At 40.6% G+C, this 20,356-nt stretch overlaps 1 protein-coding gene and 1 non-coding gene across 3 annotated transcripts in view; one reads left to right on the top strand and one right to left on the bottom strand.

The window, feature by feature from the left end:
* Window positions 1-352: 352 nt before the first annotated feature.
* LOC138807412 (ABC-type organic anion transporter ABCA8-like) overlaps window positions 353-20,356 on the bottom strand; it is a 56,872-nt gene continuing 36,868 nt past the window's right edge. For both annotated transcript variants that reach the window (XM_069993161.1, XM_069993160.1), the window contains exons 23-39: window positions 17,962-18,069; window positions 13,760-13,933; window positions 13,462-13,575; window positions 12,285-12,404; window positions 11,203-11,268; window positions 10,163-10,254; window positions 9,516-9,636; window positions 8,292-8,409; window positions 7,333-7,424; window positions 5,858-6,018; window positions 5,085-5,160; window positions 4,726-4,820; window positions 3,244-3,363; window positions 2,880-3,020; window positions 2,039-2,118; window positions 838-893; window positions 353-714 (exon numbers count right to left, since the gene is read on the bottom strand). In XM_069993161.1, coding sequence (XP_069849262.1) covers window positions 616-714; window positions 838-893; window positions 2,039-2,118; window positions 2,880-3,020; window positions 3,244-3,363; window positions 4,726-4,820; window positions 5,085-5,160; window positions 5,858-6,018; window positions 7,333-7,424; window positions 8,292-8,409; window positions 9,516-9,636; window positions 10,163-10,254; window positions 11,203-11,268; window positions 12,285-12,404; window positions 13,462-13,575; window positions 13,760-13,933; window positions 17,962-18,069 — 1,833 coding nt within the window. In that variant the 3' untranslated portion in view covers window positions 353-615. The remainder of the gene's footprint in view (window positions 715-837; window positions 894-2,038; window positions 2,119-2,879; window positions 3,021-3,243; window positions 3,364-4,725; window positions 4,821-5,084; window positions 5,161-5,857; window positions 6,019-7,332; window positions 7,425-8,291; window positions 8,410-9,515; window positions 9,637-10,162; window positions 10,255-11,202; window positions 11,269-12,284; window positions 12,405-13,461; window positions 13,576-13,759; window positions 13,934-17,961; window positions 18,070-20,356) is intronic.
* On the top strand, window positions 14,125-14,253 carry LOC138807524 (small nucleolar RNA SNORA40). Its single transcript, XR_011366192.1, has one exon. It is a non-coding gene; the product is annotated as a small nucleolar RNA SNORA40 (small nucleolar RNA).

The raw sequence follows: 20,356 nt of genomic DNA on the forward strand, positions 1-20,356 counted from the left end.
CTGTCAATCTATCATTTTTCCTCCCCACTCATTCTCCTCTTCAAGAATCCAATGTGTAGCCTACAAAATTAAGAAGAGTGAAGGAAGGTGTGGTGGAGATGGGATGAGTGAGAATATTGAAAGGGAACACACTGATCAAGATATAGTGTATCCGGAAATGGCTTTGTTAAATGGCAACGTTGTACAACTACTTAAAGCTATCTGAAAAGCTTAAAAAAATATGAAGTGAGAAAAGATGTCATCTTTTTAGAATATATGGACTTTTCAGACTAGGTTAGAAGAGTGTCTTTTCAGATTTTCATTAAGATTACTTCAATCAAAATTGTTGAGCACACTCAGAATCTTAGCCGTATAAAAGTAAATATATTTTATTCAGCAGTATACAAAAATTAGGGCCCAAATGTCCTGCAGAAGCGCCAGAGGCTGGGATGGTCATTTCCTTCTACGTACACTTGCTCCACGGCCCAGCCCCCATTCCTCCACTGTACCCCATGAAGAATCATCACCATGTTTATGAAATACTTTCCGAATATAAGCCATTGATACTATAAAAATAAATGTCTGCAAAAATAAAAGTAGCCACAGGCTTATTCCCAAACACAGAGCATTTGTGGCTTAAGGCTCTTCCTGGGGGAGGAGCTTCCATTTCACCGAGAGATCCAGTTCCTCATCAAAACCATCCAGCTCCTGTTCCTTGGAAAGCTCTAGAAAGACCTGAAAGGGATGAATGGGGAAAAGATGTCACATGGCCTCCTGTAGCTCTAGTGAATGGAGAGTAGGCACGGACTCCATGCTTAGATTTTTATGGATGGTGCAAAATCACTAGAATGAGCTCACCTGCTCCAGGGTGGACTGTGATAGACTATAATCCTCCAGATCAAAGTTCTGTTTAACTGCGAGAAGATGAAACGGTGTTAGGAGTTTCTATATTTTTTATATATAAACCATGGAAGTAGCACTGTGGGTCAATTGCTAGAGCACTGGCTTGAGCAAAAGAAGCTCAGAGACAGTGCCCAGGCCCCCAGTTCAAGCCCCAGGGCCAGCGCGTGCGCGCACGCACACACACACACACACACACACACACACACACACACACACACACACACACACACACACACAGAAGTACTTTGAGATAGGTTTTACAGGGAGTAAATATCTAGGGCCTCTCTAAAAGCCATCACAACTTCTCCTAATGGGATTGAACATCCTTTCCTGTTGGCCTAAATAAACTTAGAATGATATAGCTGGAGTTAGGATGAGGACCCAACAGATTGGAAATATGCTACCCAAAGTCCTAGGCTAGTGTAATTTTGGCATGAAACTGCAGGGGATGACCACATGGCTCAGAAAGGTGGAGTGTTCAGCTCAGAAGAGTGAAGTTGTGTTACGGTGACCTTGGGTTGACCAGGTGTCAGAGGGGCATTCTAGAACCAGATCTCATTCTCTTCTTTAGGGCAAGTAACAATCAAGCAAAAACATCACTGAGCCGAGACAAACAGAACAAGGAGGCATTCTGTAAAGCACTATTCAAAGCCACCAGTCCAATGGGATAACACAGGAACAGGCAATAACGGGGCCATGGTCATTTTACAGAACAACTGAGCCAGCAAGATTGCTTTGATGGCCAGATGGGAGCTGGGTTCTTTATAAACTGACCAGGCGACCTAACAAGATGGCAGTCCTTAGACAATTTATTTTTAAGTATGTTTGCGTCGATGCTTCAAATGAAAGCATTTTCTGTGAAGGCAAGGATAATTAAGTTTTGACCTAGGTTATACCAATATACATATATATGCAAAATACATGAATAATAACACATAAAACAAAAGTAAAAATCATTCCCATGAGCCCCTGTGATGCACAAACACAGGCTCCCTTCATCTCTTCTAGCTCTGGTACACCTAAAATGCAAGTTAGGATTGTAACTCTTAAACTTAAGGCATTCGGTCACATTTCACTTTTACTGTGCAGATAGGTAAGTTTTGTGATTTGGGATTTTTCCTCTTCCAGGATCTTATTCCAAAGACATAGTGCTTACCCTTTTCTAACTTGAAGAAAGCTTGGGCTAAAGGCTGCACATCTTCTACTGGCAACTTATAAACCATCAGAGTAGAGTATCTGGGAGGAAAGGAGAGAAGAGGAGAGGAGGGAACAGAGGAGAAGAGAGGGACATCCAGGGAGAATTATGATTATGTAAAGTTCAAATTATTAATACATTTTTGAAACAAAACGATTAGATTTATATGCTGGTCCAGCCAGCCACTTGTTAATTTGGTAATGCTAACTAACTTGCCTCTCTGTCCATTTCTTCTTGTTTTTTTTTTTTGAATGTTATTGATATTACTAATTATTACAAGAATTACTTCCCAACAACGTTAATCACAGGTGGATTGAAAGAATATTGGGGCACTGCAGCCATCTCATTTACATAAATATGCCACATTGTAAGTCTACTAGAGAGCCCAAAGGATTTGCCTTTGTGGAGTTTGAAACAAAGGAACAGGCAGCAAAAGATAGTGAAGTGGGCCCAGGGTCTGGCCTGAGAAGGCTTGTCAAAGTGCAGCTCTCTTCTCGAAAAGTCTCCACTTCTTTTCTATAAAGAAAACTATCAATTCATTTACGAAGGTCTTTCTATAAGGCCAAACTCCTTCAAAACTTTTTAAAAAATTATCTCATGTTTCTTTAGAATGACAGCATCTACTTTGAAACATCTCTAGGTGTATAACATGTGATCTATCAACTGAAACCCCAGCTCCCTCATCTCCAGTTTTTCTTCTACTAGCCAAGGAACGATCTTTCTTCTCTGCTTCCTGCTCGAATGGCCACAAGTTAAGGTAACTCATACACAGTACCAGATCCAAGCCAGGAAGAAGCTTTACCGGTCTTGGCGAGCAGCCTGGGGGAAAAGCTTCAGGATTTCCTCATGGAGGGGTTCACCCTGTGCGGGGGTCTTCACCTTCATCTCCAGCAGGTAGTCTTTGCCAAATTTGCTTTTTAGGTGCTGGATGGAACCAATACACCTGGAATTGGGAAGGAAGACAGGGTCATACGGGGAAGGAGAAAGCCACCTAGGACAATGCTTGAGGTCGTTGGTGTGCATGGTCTCAAAGCCTTTCCTGCTATGAAACCCATGTACAGCCATTCTGGCAGTTCGCAGTGATCTCTTCTTGTCCACAGGCAATGATGTCTCCTTGCCATACCCCTTGGGTATGGCCACGCGTGGCCTCGGGGCCAGACGCTCACCTCAGCCTTCCAGACACCATGATGGCGACACGATCACACACAGCCTCGGCCTCCGCCATGTAATGGGTGGTCAGGAGGGCGGCCCCCTCTGTGTTTCGAATGGTGGCTCGGATCGCCTGCCTGCATTGCCAAGAGAGGATTTGGAAATGAGAAGATCTTTTAAAAATTATCCTTAAGTACTTGTACAAAGGAGTTGGCCGTTTCACAAAGCGGTTTATGGATCTATCTTGACAAATGTCACCCCCCTAGCCCTCCCTTACTTGCCCCTCCCCCTCCCCCTCCCCCCTCCCCCTCCCCTCCCCCCTCCCCCCTCCCCCTCCCCCCTCCTCCTTCTTCTTTGTTGTGGGGCCTGATCTCTGGGCCTGGGCGCCGTCCCTCAGCTCTTTAGCTTAAGGCTAGCACTCTACCACTTGAGCCACAGTGCCACTTCCGGCTTTTTCTGCTTATGTGGTGCTGAGGAATCGAACCCAGGGCCTTATGCATGCGAGGCAAGCACTCTACCACTGAGCCACCTTCCCAGCCCCCCTTACTCTTCTTAATTCTGTACCCCTCTTCATTTTCCCACCCCTGACCCCTTGATAAACTGGAAGGGGATGGAGCAAGGAATGCTCTTCGGACACTAGTGTGACAATGAAGAGACCAGGTCCAGGAGGATTCATAAGAGGACAGGGAGAGCGAGGAAGGGAACTTCCAGGAAGGAGCTGTTTCACTGGAGACAGGCACTGAGGAGGATGCTTACAGAGTACAGTATTTACTACAAGCTTGCATTGACAGAGAAACACTGGGGAAAGAGGATTGCACATGAAAAGACAATGCAGAAGGAAACGTATGGTGCAAAACTCAGCCACAGTAAGAAGAAAATGAGTGCAGAAGAAAAAGACCACAATGAAAGCCATTTTCACAACGAATAGGAAGGGCTCCTGTGCCACATTCTGGACCCTACGTGGCTGTGGGGTCCCTCATCAGCCTTGATCAAAGATGCTGCTCAGAGAGAGTACCTTCCGTCTGTAGCAGTGATTCTAATTCCTCCCGGGAAACACATGGTTATAAAATATTATCAGGGAAAGGTGTCATTTATTTTGTGCTAAGTATGTGTTTACTATTGATATTTAATTTTGTTTACCGTATTAAGAAATAGATTTAAGGGATCTTTTTTTTTGGGGGGGAGGGTTGGTCGTGGGGCTTGAACTCTGGGCCTGGGCACTGTTCCTGCGCTCTTCAGCTCAAGGCGAGCACTCTACCACTTGAGCCACAGGGCCATTTCCGGTTTTCTGGTGGTTCATTGGAGATAAGAGTCTCACGGACTTTTCTGCCCGGGCTGGCTTTGAACCGTGATCCTCAGATCTCAGCCTCCTGAGTAGCTAGGATGACAGGCGTGAGCCGCCAGCGCCCCGCACAGGATCATTTTTATGTGAGTGAAACAGCTCTCAACCTCACTGCCAGGCCCCTGCACTGGCTCTGAAGATAGAAAATGTGCCTCACCACATTTGCTGCTGCCCCTCGGGGTCCATGCCTGTGGATGGCTCATCCAGAAGCAGCACCGACGGGTTTCCCAGGATGCTCAGCGCAAAGCACAGCTGGAAAGAGAGGCATCACCCAACAGGTCTGTGGGGTGCTCAGAACATCCCGAAGTCCTGTCCGCTCTCTCTGTCTCTTTTGCCAGTCCTGGGGCTTGAACTCAGGGCCCGAGCGTTGTCCCTGAGCTCCTTTTGCTCAAGGCTAGCACTCTACCACTGGAGCCACAGCTTTTTTCTGTGTATGTCGTACTGAGGCATCGAACCCAGGGCTTCATGCATGCTAGGCAAGCACTCTACCACTAAGCCACCTTCCCAGCCGCATACCTTTCTCTTCACTCCCTCTGATAAGGTCTTCACGGGGGCCTTCAGGTGGTCCTGCAGCTTGAGCGCGTCCACCAGCCTGGGGGAAAAGCAGCCCGGGCTCACAGTGAGCTAGACAGGCAGAGAGCTGAGGGAGGACAGGACGGCAAGGGCAGGCACAGGGGAGGAGAGCTCTGACATGCAGTTCGGGAAATCCTGGCTTAGTGATTGTGAGGACAGGTGCTACTGCATTCTGGTTTGAGGCCTCTGAAAATATACTGCCATCAGTTGAAAGACTGTAGGCACATACCACGAGATCCAGACAGTTGTTGTTCTATGATCATTTAACTTTCAGTTATTTCAACAAATCTACCATCAACCATCAATGCCATTTTCTTTCCATGTTTCATTTGAGGACTTTTTTTTTTGGTTGGAACTGGGGCTTGAACTCTGGGCCTGGGCGCTGTCCTTCAGTTCTTCAGCTCAAGGCTAGCGCTCTACCACTTAAGCCATAGCACCACTTCTGGGTTTTTGGTGGTTTATTAGAGATAAGAGTCTCATGGATTTTCCTGCCTGGGCTGGCTTTGAACCGTGATCCTCAGATCTCAGCCTCCTGAGTAGATAGGATGACAGGCCTGAGCCACCAGCTCCAGGCCTTGAGGACATTTTTAACACTTTGAAACCATTTCCTATATACTACCCAGTGTGGGTCGGCATTCAGTGCCTTCCATCCTGAACTTCCTGTGCAACCTCTGCCCGCCCCCTGGATAGAAAACAGAACAGAACAGGTGCAGTACCGTGTGATGGTGATTTCCTTGTCACCTTTGCTCAGTCCCTTCACAGCTGCAAACACCTCCAGGTGTTCCCTCACTGTCAGGTTGGGCCACAGCACATTCTCCTGTGGGCAGTACCCCAGGAACCCCAGCGGGTCCCCTTCGCTGCTCCCTTTCAGCAGCACCTGTGGGTAGAAGTCACCGTCAGAGCCCACATTCTTCAGAGCTTCTCTGAGGACCTCCGTGGCCACCGCCTCTTCCAAAGCTTCGACACATGGAGAGGAGATCCAGAACCTAATGGAACTTAATCATCTGTAATGAATTTGTTTGCTTTAGGGAACAGTCACTAGGAATCAATACAAGTAAACAATTATGTGCACAACTATAGTGGATTCTGTGTGGCACCCTGCCATCTTGGCCCCCAGTTCATCGCCAATGTTGGCATCACAATGAGAATGAAGCACATTAACTCAGTGACTCACTATTCAACTTCACTCATTGATCAAATGTTCCTCAGTAGTTTCTACGTGACAAATTTTGTGCTCCCTGTTGATCCAATGGAGAATGGAGTGGCTAATGTTTGTTGATTTTTGATGAGTGAAGCAGGAAATGAATAAGTAGAAGGAGTGAACGTGGGTCTGAAGTGGGGCTTGTGGAAATCGTGGAGCTGAGGTGAACAATAATGCAAATGTAGTTTTGATGATTAGAAAGCCTATCTGCTCAGAGGCCATTTCAACAGAGGAGGAAAAGGTGCAGGGATGGATGAGGCAGAGGCTAGAGATCTGGGGCAAAGAGAAAGAACAAAGCCCAGTGCAGGGTGGAACATCTTCTCCCCAACTAGTGTGTTTTCATAGAGCTCTGACTCACTGAGCGTCTTGTGAAAGTCAGGGAGTATAAGTGTTTACTATTTTTCTCTTCTGTTTAAACTTCTACTCAAGACCCACACAGAACAAACTGGGAGCACAATGTTCCTTGGAAGCTGTGCTTTACTTAGACTTCTTGATAAGGCTTGTGTAGATTCTGGTGATACTTGTTGATGCTTATGAAGACTTCAATAAATTACTCCTTTTAGGGTTTAATTTTTGTGTGCCTTTGGTAATAATGTTGGCACTTATTCTTCGGAGTACTGGATTTATTATTTCCATTATTTAATGACTGCATGATGCCTTGTTTTATAAAAATTATAACACCAGTCAGTGCCTAGTGGCTCATGCCTTTAATCCTAGCTATTGAGGAGGCTGAGATCTGAGTAACCACCAAAAAGCTGCAAGTGGAGCTGTGGTTGAAGTGGTAGAACAACTAGAACAGAGCAACAAAGTTCAGGGACAGTGCCAAGATCTTGAGTTTAAGCTCCAGGACCAGCATACACACACACACACACACACACACACACACACACACACACACAAACACACACACACACACACACAGAGTTACAGTATCTTATAAATTTATTTTGAGCACAACTGGATAGTATATCTTCCATTCTCTTCACCTACCTGGCCAGCAGTTGGCTTCATGTCCCCAGTTATCACCTTGATGGATGTGCTTTTACCAGCCCCATTGTGTCCTAACAACCCTAAAATCTCACCTGAAAACAAACAAACAAAAAAGTTACACTGACCATGAAGGAATTTGAATAGTACAATTAAGAATAAGAGTCTGGCTGGGCACCAGTGGCGTATGCTTGTAATCCTAGCTACTAAGGAAGTTGAGATCTGAGGATCATGGTTCAAAGCCAGCCCGGGCAGGAAAGACTGTGAGACTCTTATCTCCAATAAGCCACCAGAAAACCGGAAGTGGCGCTGTAGCTCAAGTGGTAGAGCACTTGCCTTGAGCTGAAGAGCTGAGGGTCAGTGCCCAGGCCCAGAGTTCAAGCCCCATGACAGACCAAAAAAAAAAAAAAAGAGTCTGAAGGCTTACAATGTCCTAGCTATTTTTTCAATATAGTGTCTTATTTAATCTGTACAGCTGTCCTGAGAAGTCATCACATTCTATTTTTACATAGTTAGGGACAAAGCTCTCAAGAATCAAATTCACGTGGATAGAAAATGACAAAGCCAGCCATTCCTGTCTGCCAGGAGTGTCACATTCTGTCCCCTGTAGTCCTAACCCCTATGCAACGATAACAGAAACTGAAATCATCTAACACTTGCTGGCCTAGCCTTTAGTACAGGCTGCCAAATGTCTAGCCAGTTCTCATGAGAACAACACAATGTTCGATATTCGATTATGTTCTTTTGATTGTAAAGTCATGATCTCAATGGTTCATTCTAATAGCTTATGTTTTCTGTGTGGGTGTGACTGTTTCCCTATTCATGAGGTGAGTCAATCAACGTGACTTAGTGATGAGACTTAAAAGAAGCACTGAGGTCTTCCTGCTGTTGGGGGTCTGCCTGGGAGCCAAGAAGGTCTCCTCAGAAGCCAGCAAGCCAATGTAGCCAAGCCTGTGCCCAACCTTTCCGAACACAGAAGGAGATATTTCTGGTGGCTATCTTGTTTTTCCTCTTAGAAAAGCAATGCTTCCTTTTCCTGGCATATTCCTTGCGTAGACAGCTGGCAATAATGACTGGTGTCTGTAAAGGACAAATAAATTGTGTCAGATCTTTATGTGCTCCACCAACTTTGACAAAGCTCTGTCTTTTATGGGTGTGGTACCCTTTCCTGTCCAGCACAGATATTAAAGAAGTATTTCTCCTGAGGTCTTATGCTTACTGGTCATCCCCATAAACTAGCACTTGTTTTAGGAAAGAAGATACCAACATTCTGTTTTCTAACCATGATAGGAACACATGATTTTGTAGGGGCTAACGCAGAGCAGAGCAGGATCAAAGAGATTTAGAAAAGTATTAGATCATCCTTAAAAGAAAAAAAAACCCCACAACAGTGCACTGTGAAATGGACTGTACTCTGATTTTAAGCCAGGTGCTTTCTCCAAAAGGCACCTGACTCAGTTTCTGGAATTCTATTCTAGCTTTTGTAATTTCATCTGTATCCACCTTCCTTCCTTCCTTCCTTCCTTCCTTCCTTCCTTCCTTCCTTCCTTCCTTCCTTCCTTCCTTCCTTCTTTCCTTCCTTCCTTCCTTCCTTCCTTCCTTCCTTCCTTCCTTCCTTCCTTCCTTCCTTCCTTCCTTCCTTCCTTCCTTCCTTCCTTCCTTCCTTCTTTTACTTTTTGTGGCACTAGGGTTTGAAATCAGGGACTTGCACTTGCTAGACAAGTGCTCTACCCCTTGAGCTACATTCTCCACCCTCTTCGGGGGGCTTTATTTTCCTTTTGATAGGTTCTTGTATTTTTGTCCAGTACTGGCCCAGATAGTGATCCTACTATGTAGATTGGACGAGAGATGTATCACCACATTTGGATTTTTTGCTGTTGCTGAGATGGAGTCTCACTAACTATTTTGTCCAGGCTGGCCTCTCAATCTCTACCTTCAGAGTAGCTGAGATTACAGATGTGGCTTTAATGTGTTCCTTTTTTATTATTATTTTGAGAAATGCAAAGAAAACTGGTTTTTGATTTGCTCATTTAGATGTTAAAAATGCTGAGTATCGTCTAAAAGAGAAAAATCTCATTTCTAAAGATTAAAAAACTCAAAATCATCTGGAAATTAGACTTGGGAGCTGATTACATGTACTGCTAAACATTGGTGTTATTTGACAACATCATCTTTGCTTGGTTTACCTCATCAAAATTGGTAGAATTCAAAGAGTTGGTGGTTCTCATTCTTTCCATCTGAACATCTTCATCTTCCCCTTCGGGCTGTTCTGGATTTTGAAGTGCATCACTGCTTCTTGGAGAAATTCTAGATGCAAAACCATCCACTCATCGTTAACATGTGGCTTTTATCTTTGCATTGGGAATTACACATTCTTTAAATTTCCTGCTTGACTGGATCACACAATTAATAGAACATAATAATCTTACTTTGCTGCACCAATTTATGACCACTCATCTGGGCTTCTCACTACCCTGGGCCTGTGGGTCACCCTGTTTCTTCTTCTTGAATGGGTAGCATGGTTTCAGCTACCAATAATTCAAATTGATTGTTTCTTAAATTGACTCTAATTATATACAGTATCTCCTTTAATCATCACAATATCTTTAGGGACAAAAACTCTCATTCTAAACTGCTCTACTGCATGTAGTGTCAGATGGAGCCCTTTCTAATCAATGTTCTAAGTCTGCTTCTGCTACTAGATGGTCCTGTTTGATTTAAATGTCTGAACCTTTGTTATTTATATTGGTACACTCTTTCTGACTCAGCCTAGGCAGGCACATGACACCACTTAGATCAGTGAAATTAAAGAATCCATTTGATTTATTCCAACCTAAAGAAGGGGTCCTTTCTCATTGATTTCTTTCCAAACTTCCATTCCAGACATCGGAGAATAAAAAGAAAAATAAAAAAGTGAAGTAAAGGCTAGGAATAAAGAGAGAAAAGCACAATTAGAGACACAAAAGATCACTATTTTAGTCTCAAAGATGAAATAGGAACAACTGGACTTTAAAAGAATATATTCAGCCAAATTACAAATTTCTAATAAACTCTTGGGTATAGTTGGAACTATTTAGTTTCTTTCTTTTTTTTCTTTTTTTCCTCCCTCTCTCTCCCTCTTTTTTCTTTCTCTCTCTTTCTCTTTGTTTCTTTGTTTCTTTGTCTCTCTCTCTCTCTCTCTCTCTCTCTCTCTCTCTCTCTCTCTCTCTCTCTCTCTCTCTCTCTCTTTCTGTCTTTCACTATTTCTTTCTTTTTCTTTTGATAGTCCTGGGACTTGAATTCAGGGTCTTACATTCTTACTTGGATTTTTCACTCAATGTTGGTCCTCTACCATTTGAGCCATACTTTCACTTCTGTTTTATTTTTTTGCTGACTAATTGGTGATAAGGGTCTCATGGACTTTTCTGCCCAGGCTGCCTTTGAACCACAATTCTCAGATCTCAGCCTCCTGAGTAGCTAGGATTGTATGTATGAGTCATTCAAGCCTGGTTTGAATTCATTTTCAAACATGAAACAATTACAATTATGAGATACCATTGCTTTTGTTATTTTCTTTTACAGCTGCCCAAAATTCTTAAAAATTTGAAAAATACATTATCTTGTCAGTTGAGTATCATCAAAATAATTGGCTCAGATTTAAAAAATATTATACCTCTATAGGCTACAGATAAATAAACTTCATAGAATTTACACGAATGCTCGGGGATAGCACCAGGTCCCAAGATCAAACCCTAGTACAGGCATACGTGTGAGCTTGGTATATGTGCATGTGCACATGCACACACACCCACACCCCTACACACAAACACACACACACATCATTCAGTACAGTAAAAAAAAAAAAAGGGAACAATTTTTGAAGTGTATCCTTACAATTAGCAATACCAGAAATGGATCTGTGCGCCTTGATCCTTCACCAAAGACAGATAACATGATAAGCTACAAAAGGAGAGGTAAACAGGATGGAGAGGTTAAACAGAAGTTTTGGGTTTATAAAAATAAACTGTATTCACATAATTATGAATTGGCCTCAGGCAGCCCCAATAACCTTTCCCTGGATTGCACTATGAGTTGCAGGCAAGCATCTGTATCAAAAATACGTATCGAGAAGCTGGCTTCCATCTTCCCAAGGTCTAGGAGCTTCTACTGTACCAATGGGATTTATCAACCAATGGTCATCTAGTTAGAGAGAACCTGGGGAATCTAAGGTAGTCTCCTAAAACAGTGAGAGAGACAGTGTATTAACTCTCCCACAGAGCTTCAACGCCTTCCTGGGTCTTTTTTTTTTTTTTTTTTTAGTTGGTCGTGGGGCTTGAACTCTGGGCCTGGGCATTGACCCTTAGCACTTCAGCTCAAGTCGAGTCCTCTACCTCTTGAGCCACAGCACCACTTCCAGTTTTCTGGTGGTTTATTGGAAATAAGAGTTTCATAGATTTTCCTGCCCAGGCTGGCTTTGAAACATGATCCTCAGATCTAAGCCTCCTGAGTAGCTAGGATGACAGACCTCAGCCACCGGCATTCGGCTCTTCCTGGGCCTATTAATCCTCCTGTCCTTCCCCAGGTAATTTCTGTCCTCAGGCACTGAGCCTTCTTCCTTCCTTTAGAAGACTTATACAAATCAGAGAGTGAGAACAAAAAAGGAATTGTATTGATATTAGGTGCTTCTCTTAAACACCCTGAGATCCCAAAGATTAATGACATCACTGGCCTTCTTGTGCAGCTAAGCAAGTCCAGGGCTTTGGGAGGAAAGATCTAGAATTCCCCTTCTGTCAGCTAAGGCCAGCTTTCCTCTGACAGATTAGCTGGTGAATGTAGCCCTATGTTGGTGAGCGCATCTTGGATACATAAGGAAGGAATCTTCATATAATTCAGTATCTGTCCAGCCCCAACACAAAGCTGCACTTGCACCTTGGTCATCAGTTCCAGGACACCAGAGGGAGGTGGTCATAACTTACATCAAGAGAAATGAACAAACAACCGATCAGTGTGGTCGGTGGTATTAAAAACGTGATGCAGTATAGTGGAATATTTTCATAGTTTTCGAATAAAAATCCAGCCACAGATAACATGGTGATCTAAAGGAAATACAAGTATGTGTGTCAATGGCGTTGAATTTCAGTACGTGTTCCAAGCTGAGATGACTCACTCACCTGGGAGATAATGTATTCCAAATTTCAATTCCAACCTCACAATCTCCATTAATATTTCCTCCAAATTCACTTGAAGTAGCTCTTTGCAAAAGTATTACTGGCTAAATATGTTATGACCATTTAGAACATTTTAGTTACTAAAAAGAGAATAAAATGATCTGGTAGGTATTGCTCCTTGGAGGTAAATTTTAAAATAACAGATAAATAGTAACAAGGAAAATTAGAATTGCTATCTCATGGGAAATAACTATTAACAACAATCAAAGGAGATTTTTTGGTTAATTATTCCAAGGAAAAAATAAGCCTGTAACACTCTAGAAAGGCATAAAGGGAAACACTAACACCCCAAATTCAAGAGAATATTATAGGTAGTTGGAAGCCCTCAGCCTGTTTTTTCTAAAACTTTGTGATAACTTCCTGAAAGTTTATCCTCATCCTATTGATCTTTTTCACTGGATGCTTTCATAGCTTTCTATGACCTGCAGAAGACATCCTCAGCACAGAATTTAAGGCCAGCCATAGTGCCAATAATTATTATTAATTATTAATTATTAATTATTATTATTCTGAAATTACACAATATTCCCTCCTAATTTAGATAAAAGAAGAGTGACTTTTGGAGCTGATCTTCAGTGGAACAATTTCTAGTTTCAATTATGCTATTATCCAAATTTGTAATTTTATGTTTGTGGAGGTCTTTACATGTGCTTCTTGTTGGCAAGCAAGATATAGATTGTTTCTTTCCAGCTCAACAGTTCTAGAAACAACTTGGCTACTTTTAAAGGGCAATAGGGAAGGAAACAGGATGAGGAAAAGCTGGAAGAAGTTACAGATTTTGAAAAGAATCCATACACGAGGAGAATGTAAAAACATTTCAGACTTCAACATTTATCAGCCTACCAAAGGAAAATGTTAAAGAAGTATTAGCTAAGAACTATATACTACATATATAAAAATAAATGTCTACAAGAAATATACTTACGACAAAGAAGCAAAATGACCAAATGCCACTGTTTTTTCTTCCCTTGCGGAATATGAATGAAATCACATAAGTGAAGAAGATGAGAGACAGGACATAACCAATGGAGCATGGGATCTGAAATCAACAGGAGTCATGAAGCTTAATTAGGGACAAAGGCAATCCAGGACAGGACTCAGATTCCCACACTCCATCGCAGGGAAGGAATTTACAGCTATTCAGTGTATCACAATGTACCATTCACAAAAACAGTTTGAGTCAACACAGTGTCTAATGAAACTGTGGGGCAGTTGTCACTTACTTGAATAATACGATTTACAACTGTGAATAGAGTCTCCTGGAAGCTTAAAGCGAAGTCCATTAAATACATAAAAATGAAGATGAAGCAGTACAGAGGAATGTCCACACACGCCTGCCCGAACCAGTAAGCGGAAGGGAAGAGGCCTGAGATCCGTAGCTGGGACCAAGTCTTGCTCTGTTTAGGACACAGCAAAGGCACCTGATGAGTTTTAAGCCAGTGACTACTCTAAGTGACTCCTTCATTTGTACTGATTCTGGACCACAGCTACAATAGTTATCCTGACTAAACGTATGAATTATTTATTAACATTAATATCAGTGTTCTGGGGGTGCCAGTGGCTCACTCCTATAAATCTAGTTATTCAGAGCACTTGTGTGTGTCTTTGTTTAATTTGTAACAAAGCCTTACAGACAGGTACAAAAAAAGTAAATCCTCTTTTGCAACCCAGAACTCATTGCTGATAGGAGATTTTGGTACATGTAAGAAGAAATATGATTTAAAAAAAATCTAGTTATTCAGGAGGCTGAGCTTGGGAGGAACAAGTTCCAAAGTCAGCGCAGGCAGAAAAGTCTACAAGACTCCATCTCCCTTTAACCATCAAAATGCTAGACTGGGAAGACAGCTCAAGTGGTAGAGTGCCAGCAAGAAGGCCAGGCAGGAGCAGGAAGTCCTGGATTCAAAGCTTTCTATCAGTATACACAGACACAGAAATGTGTGTTTAGTAAAGTATTCTGCTGTTTAACAGATACGAAGGAGGAAGATGCGAAAGGCCTCAGAATAATAAAAGGTTCAACGCTGCAGTTACCAATGCATGGACTTAATGATCTACAAGGTAGTGAACATGGGTGGGAGTGAATGTTTTCTTGTGTATAAGAATCTCAGTTCCCCCAGTGATTTCTCTGCATCTCTCTTAATAAAGTGTTATATATATATATTTATGTATATGTAATACTGCATAATATATAAGTAAATTTAAAACATCACATATAGGAAATAGATAATTATATATGACACTTATAGTTATACCATGCATTGTAATATATTTATTCTGAATAATATACATTTGTACATATAATTTTACCTTGTACATAGTAATTATAAATGTTTTAGGCAATAGGCACAGTAATTATATTTATATCACATAATACACGTTATGTACCATGAACAGTAATAGCATATAATATATCATTTTTTTCTTTTTAAATTATAATGTGAAGTATGTATATTAGAACTCTACAACTAGTGGGTAGAGATGGGAGGGAAGGATTGGGAAAGTATGGGGGAACAGAAGACACTGTCCAAAAGGAAATATACTCATTACCTGACTCATGTAATTGTAATCCCCCTGTATATCGCCTATATAATAACAATAAAGTAAATTAACTTAAAAATTCTAATTTTATGATTTTTTTTTTTTTTTTTTTTTTTTTTTTTGTCGGTCGTGGGGCTTGAACTCTGGGCCTGGGCGCTGTCCCTCAGCTCTTCAGCTCAAGGCGAGTGCTCTACCACTTGAGCTACAGCGCCACTTCCAGTTTTCTGGTGGTTTATTGGAGATAGGAGTCTCACGGTCTCTCCTGCCCGGGCTGGCTTTGAACCGCGATCCTCAGATCTCAGCCTCCTGAGTAGCTAGGATTACAGGCGTGAGCCACCAGCGCCCGGCTTAATTTTATGATTTTTAAGTAATTGTACAAAGGTGTTGCAATTCACCTATGAGTTTATGAGTATAATGAATGCATCTTGTTTTTTTTGTTTGTTTGTTTCTTGCCAGTCCTGGGGCTGGGACTTGAACTCAGGCCCTGAGCACCATCCCTGAGCTTCTTTTGCTCAAGACTAGCACTCTACCGCTTGAGCCACAGAGCCACCTCTGGTTTTTCTGTGTATGTGGTACTGAGGAATTGGACCAAGGGCTTCATGCATGCTAGACAAGCACTCTACCACTGAGCCACCTTCCCAGCCTCTATAATGCATCTTGATCAATGTCACCCCCTTTACCCTCCTCCCCCATGTTTCAACCTTTTCTTCCCCTACCCTCTGTTTTGGTGTGCTAGAACTGGGATAATTTATTATCACGAGTGCCATTGCAGCCAAAGGAGGAAGAAGCTCAGGGTTTCTATGGGAGAAGTTTTCAAGTCTGGGTTGTATTAGCTCCAGAATGACTGACAGTAACCTCACATCAGTCAATGGCAGGTCATAGGTTAGAAGTGGGTATTAGATGGCACTGTTCTCTTTTTTTGGACAACAGAATTACCTTGGAGAGGGGAAGTGAAACAAAGGAAGGAGAAGTGAGTAGACCGAGATGCTTACATAAACTTATGGATTTACAATAATGAAATCACCAAGATGGAGCACTAAAGGATAGATGATTGATAGCTGTGAGTATACAGCTAATGAGAAGTGACCAGGATTGATGAATCTCCCTAAGGTTTCTACTCAACACATGGCACAACTGTAAAATCAGAATCTTCATTTTTGCAAGATGCTCAGGTAAACTGGCGACACAGCAACAATGCATGGGGATCAATGACATAGTGGAAAGTAAGATGTAAACACTTTCCATTTGACATTGGAATTTGCTTCCTACCGTTCTAAGCACTTACATTTCCAAAATGCTATTTTCCTTGATTTCACAAATCTCTCCTTAGCTAACTTCTTTGAGGTAGTTTTCAAAGGGATTGGGGGGGAGGGGAGTAGGGAAAGTAGGAGAAAAATGAGGGAGGAGGTAACAAATTTGATAAGAAATGTACTCACTACCTTACATATGTAACTGTAACCTTGACAATAAAATAACATAAAACTTTAAAAAAGTAGTCATGTTAACCACATAGTCGCATGAGGCTTGATGCATTCCTATCTTTCTTCCAAATCTCCTGTCCCCCTTTTTCATCAGGAATTTTTACTGAGAATTTTAAGGAATCACAAATTTGCCTCCTGTTACAGTAGGTTACTTTTACCTTTCTAAGAATTTCATTAACAAACATCTTTCAGTATTTGTTCTTTCAGTGTAATGGCTATTGTTTTTTTTTTTCAAATTTCTTAAGAGTATTCCACAGATAAAAGTTTATCAGCTCACAGCCTGATGTTATCTGAAGTCATTGGCTATCATGAATAAAGGTTTTAATATTTGAGTCAACATGGAAAAATATTTTCTTTTTCTTGGGTATATACATATGTAGAAGAAGAATAACTAGGTCACAACCATTTCTTAGCTGACTCCAAACAGATTTTTTTTTGCAAAGTCATCACACAATTTACCAGGAGTGTTATGAGAACTCCAGTTTTTCCACATTTCCCAAACACTTAATATTGCCAATAATTATAATCATATTCATTTTATGTGGGAGTATCCCATTGGGGTTGTTTGCCTGATTACTCATAGGAGTATTTTTCCATCTCTTTATCTTCACAGGGGAACTATCTGTTCAGATACTTCATCTATTTAAAAATAGATTTTTTTTGTCATTGAAGCATGAGTTCTGTAAATACACTTGATAGAAATCTTTAGATAAATGCATATGCTTTGTGAATATCTTTCTCCCAACCTGTGGCTTACCTTTTAATTTTCTTATTGACCCTGATGAAGCTCAAGTTATCTTTTTCTTTTGTGCTATGTGTGACTATGCTGTATTATGAAATATTTGTCAACCATATGGTCTATGATTAATTTCAAATTAATTTTGTGCATAGTGTTTGTTTGGTGTGAAGAACATTCTTTTTTTCATGCTGATTGTCAAGTTGTACCAGTACAATTTGTTGAAAAATCTGGCCTTACTCCTACTTGAATTCCTTGACTGTTTTATTTTATTCACATATATATATATATATATATGTATATATATCACACACACACACACACATATATATATACTACATTGTTAATTACTATAATTTCATACCAAGCCTTGAATTCAGAAGCATGTTCTTCTAACTTTATTTCTCTTTTTCATAGTCATCTTGATTATTTTAAATCTATTCTAGGTTTTCTGCATACTCAGATAAATCATTATTCTCCTCTATTTCTGCATATGCTTATACTCTCATTTATGGAAGAAATCTTCCTATTATTTTTATAACTTAGAATTTATATTTGAGTTGGTTGGTCAATTCAAAATAAAGATATAATTATCTTGGTGAAAATACTTCATCTTATCTTTAGCTTCTAATTATCCCCAAGTAACTGAAGTTTTTCAGTTGCTCATTATTACCTTATAATCATCGATGCTGCTCATGGCAATATAAGGAGGACAACTGGATGCCAAAATCAGCCAGAATGTGGTATGTCCCAGGTATTCAAACGGATTGCTCTGTAATTTCTGAGAAAGCAAAGGATATAATGAATAGAACAACCAAATTCTAATTTTACTTTCTAGAGTATATTTTTAAAGGTATGCAAAGGTATGCCTTCAGTTGTTTTGAAAGTTCCAATCCCTTCCATTTCTCCTCTCTTTGATGTATGATTCTTGACTTTACTCTAAAATCTATTGTTAAGAAAACGGATTCAACAAACGTATAATTTGCTAACATTGCATTTTGGTAAATAATAACAGCAAGCTTTTTGTTGTCTTACCTCACTTTACAAATTAATCAAGAGCATATAAACAAATTTACCTTTCATTCTCTAACTGATCTTTACTTTTTTTCAAATGTGTTATTGGACTCAAAAATGATATCATATGTTAGGGACATCCAGATCTATATTGCTTGAGGATTCGAAAGTAGACAAGAAGTATATTTGGTCAGGACAGCGAAAGCCCTTAGTTATACCTATCAGTCTTGACTGTTTTGTGTGCTAGTTCTGGGGCTTTAGTTAACTCAGGTCTGGATGCTATCACAGCTTTTTCACCCAAAGCTGGTGCTCTACCACTTGAGCTATAGTTGTTACTCTTTGGTGATTAATTGGAGATAAGAGTCTAATGAACTTTCTTTTCCTGGATGGTTCTGAACTCCTATCAATGCTTAGATCTCAAACTTCTGAGCAGCCATGATTACAGGTATGAGGTATGAGCCCGTGTCTCTTAGTCATTCCTGAATGTTTAAGGATAGAAGGTTCACATACTTTCTTGACAGCTTGTTCCCTGCTATTTTTATGATTCACACAATTGTTTGCTTAAGTATATTACTGAAAAAAGTTATAACCAGAGTCTGGTTTTCTTCAGCTTGCACATCATCAAGATACTTGCTAACCAAATGGGGAAGATGAAGGTTTCTGTCAGACTCTTTCAAACACCCTGACAAATCCAATGACTTTTGGGGAAGGACAGAAGCAAGGTTTGAACCTCCAGAAAACTCTTACTTTTGGAGTAAGGAGAAGGTAAATTTGAATAGCAAATAAAGGAAGTTGCTGCAGATATTGATTTAAGTAAATACATTGGGGACATAAACAAAGGGGAAACTACTGGATGACAATAGACTTATTCTCACAAAATAGGATTCCTTTTCAGGGAAACACAAAGGAATTTCTGACCAGCTTTGCTAGAAAATATGAAAAGAATGATTGATAATATTGTTTCCTTAATGATTATGATCACTGATTTCCATGAATATGTGATCATTTTCCATCTATATTATTAGAAAACTCTAGAACTGAGTGGGATATTGACAATTTAACAATCCCTATCATTCCTTTATGCATTCAACAAAGAAGTTCCTTAGGGCTTATAGTTCTAAGCCTATTCCTGGTGGCAATATATTTATTTCCTTTGTTAAAAAAACACATACTCCATTCATATATGATAGGGAGAAATATATCTTAAAAATAAAGGGATCATTAGTAATTATGCTAGTTCTCTGATTCCATAATTAAATAATTTGTATAATTTGCATGATTGAAATTGCCTGGGCCTTTGCTTAGGAATAAGATTTTTTAATTCCCTGTTTGGAAATGATGTATTGGTAGGTCTAGGATAGGCCAAAAGTATCAATATTTTTGACTAGTATCTGTAGTGATTGTCATTTATGCACTTTACAGTTCTAGCTTAACCTTTGTCCTTCCTTCTAAGAGCCCTTCCTTCTGTTTGTTCAGGACTTTGTGCTAGCTGCAGTGTTGCTTTACTTTCTCCTTGGAAAATATTTTAGCAGCTACATTTTGGGGGTTAAAAAAATTCCACCCATACAGAAGGGAACCTTACTTCATTGTTGGTGGGAGTGTAAACTTGTTCAACCACTTTGGAAAGTAGTATGGAGGTTCCTCAAAAGACTCCACAAAGAGCTCCCTTATGACCTAGCAATCCCACTTTTGGGCATTTACCCAAATGATCACAGACAAGACCACACTAAAGCTACCAGCACAACTATGTTTATTGCAGCACTATTTACCATAGCTAAGATATGGAACCAACCCAGATGCCCCTCAGTAGATGAATGGATCAAGAAAATGTAGTATATATACACAATGGAATTCTATGCCTCCATCAGAAAGAATGATGTTGCCCATTTGTTAGGAAATGGAAAGACTTGGAAAAAATTATATTAAGTGAAGTAAGCCAGGCCCAAAGAAACATAGGTCCCATGGTTTCCCTTATTTGCAATATCTAGTATATGTATAAGTCAAGCAGAAAAGGTCAGATAAGGTGATGTTAGGAAAATGAACCCTAAGATATG

The sequence above is a fragment of the Dipodomys merriami genome, unplaced genomic scaffold (genome assembly GCF_024711535.1).
Source record: "Dipodomys merriami isolate MVZ:Mamm:240054 unplaced genomic scaffold, mDipMer1.0.p SCAF_42, whole genome shotgun sequence".
NCBI classification, from domain to species: domain Eukaryota; kingdom Metazoa; phylum Chordata; class Mammalia; order Rodentia; family Heteromyidae; genus Dipodomys; species Dipodomys merriami.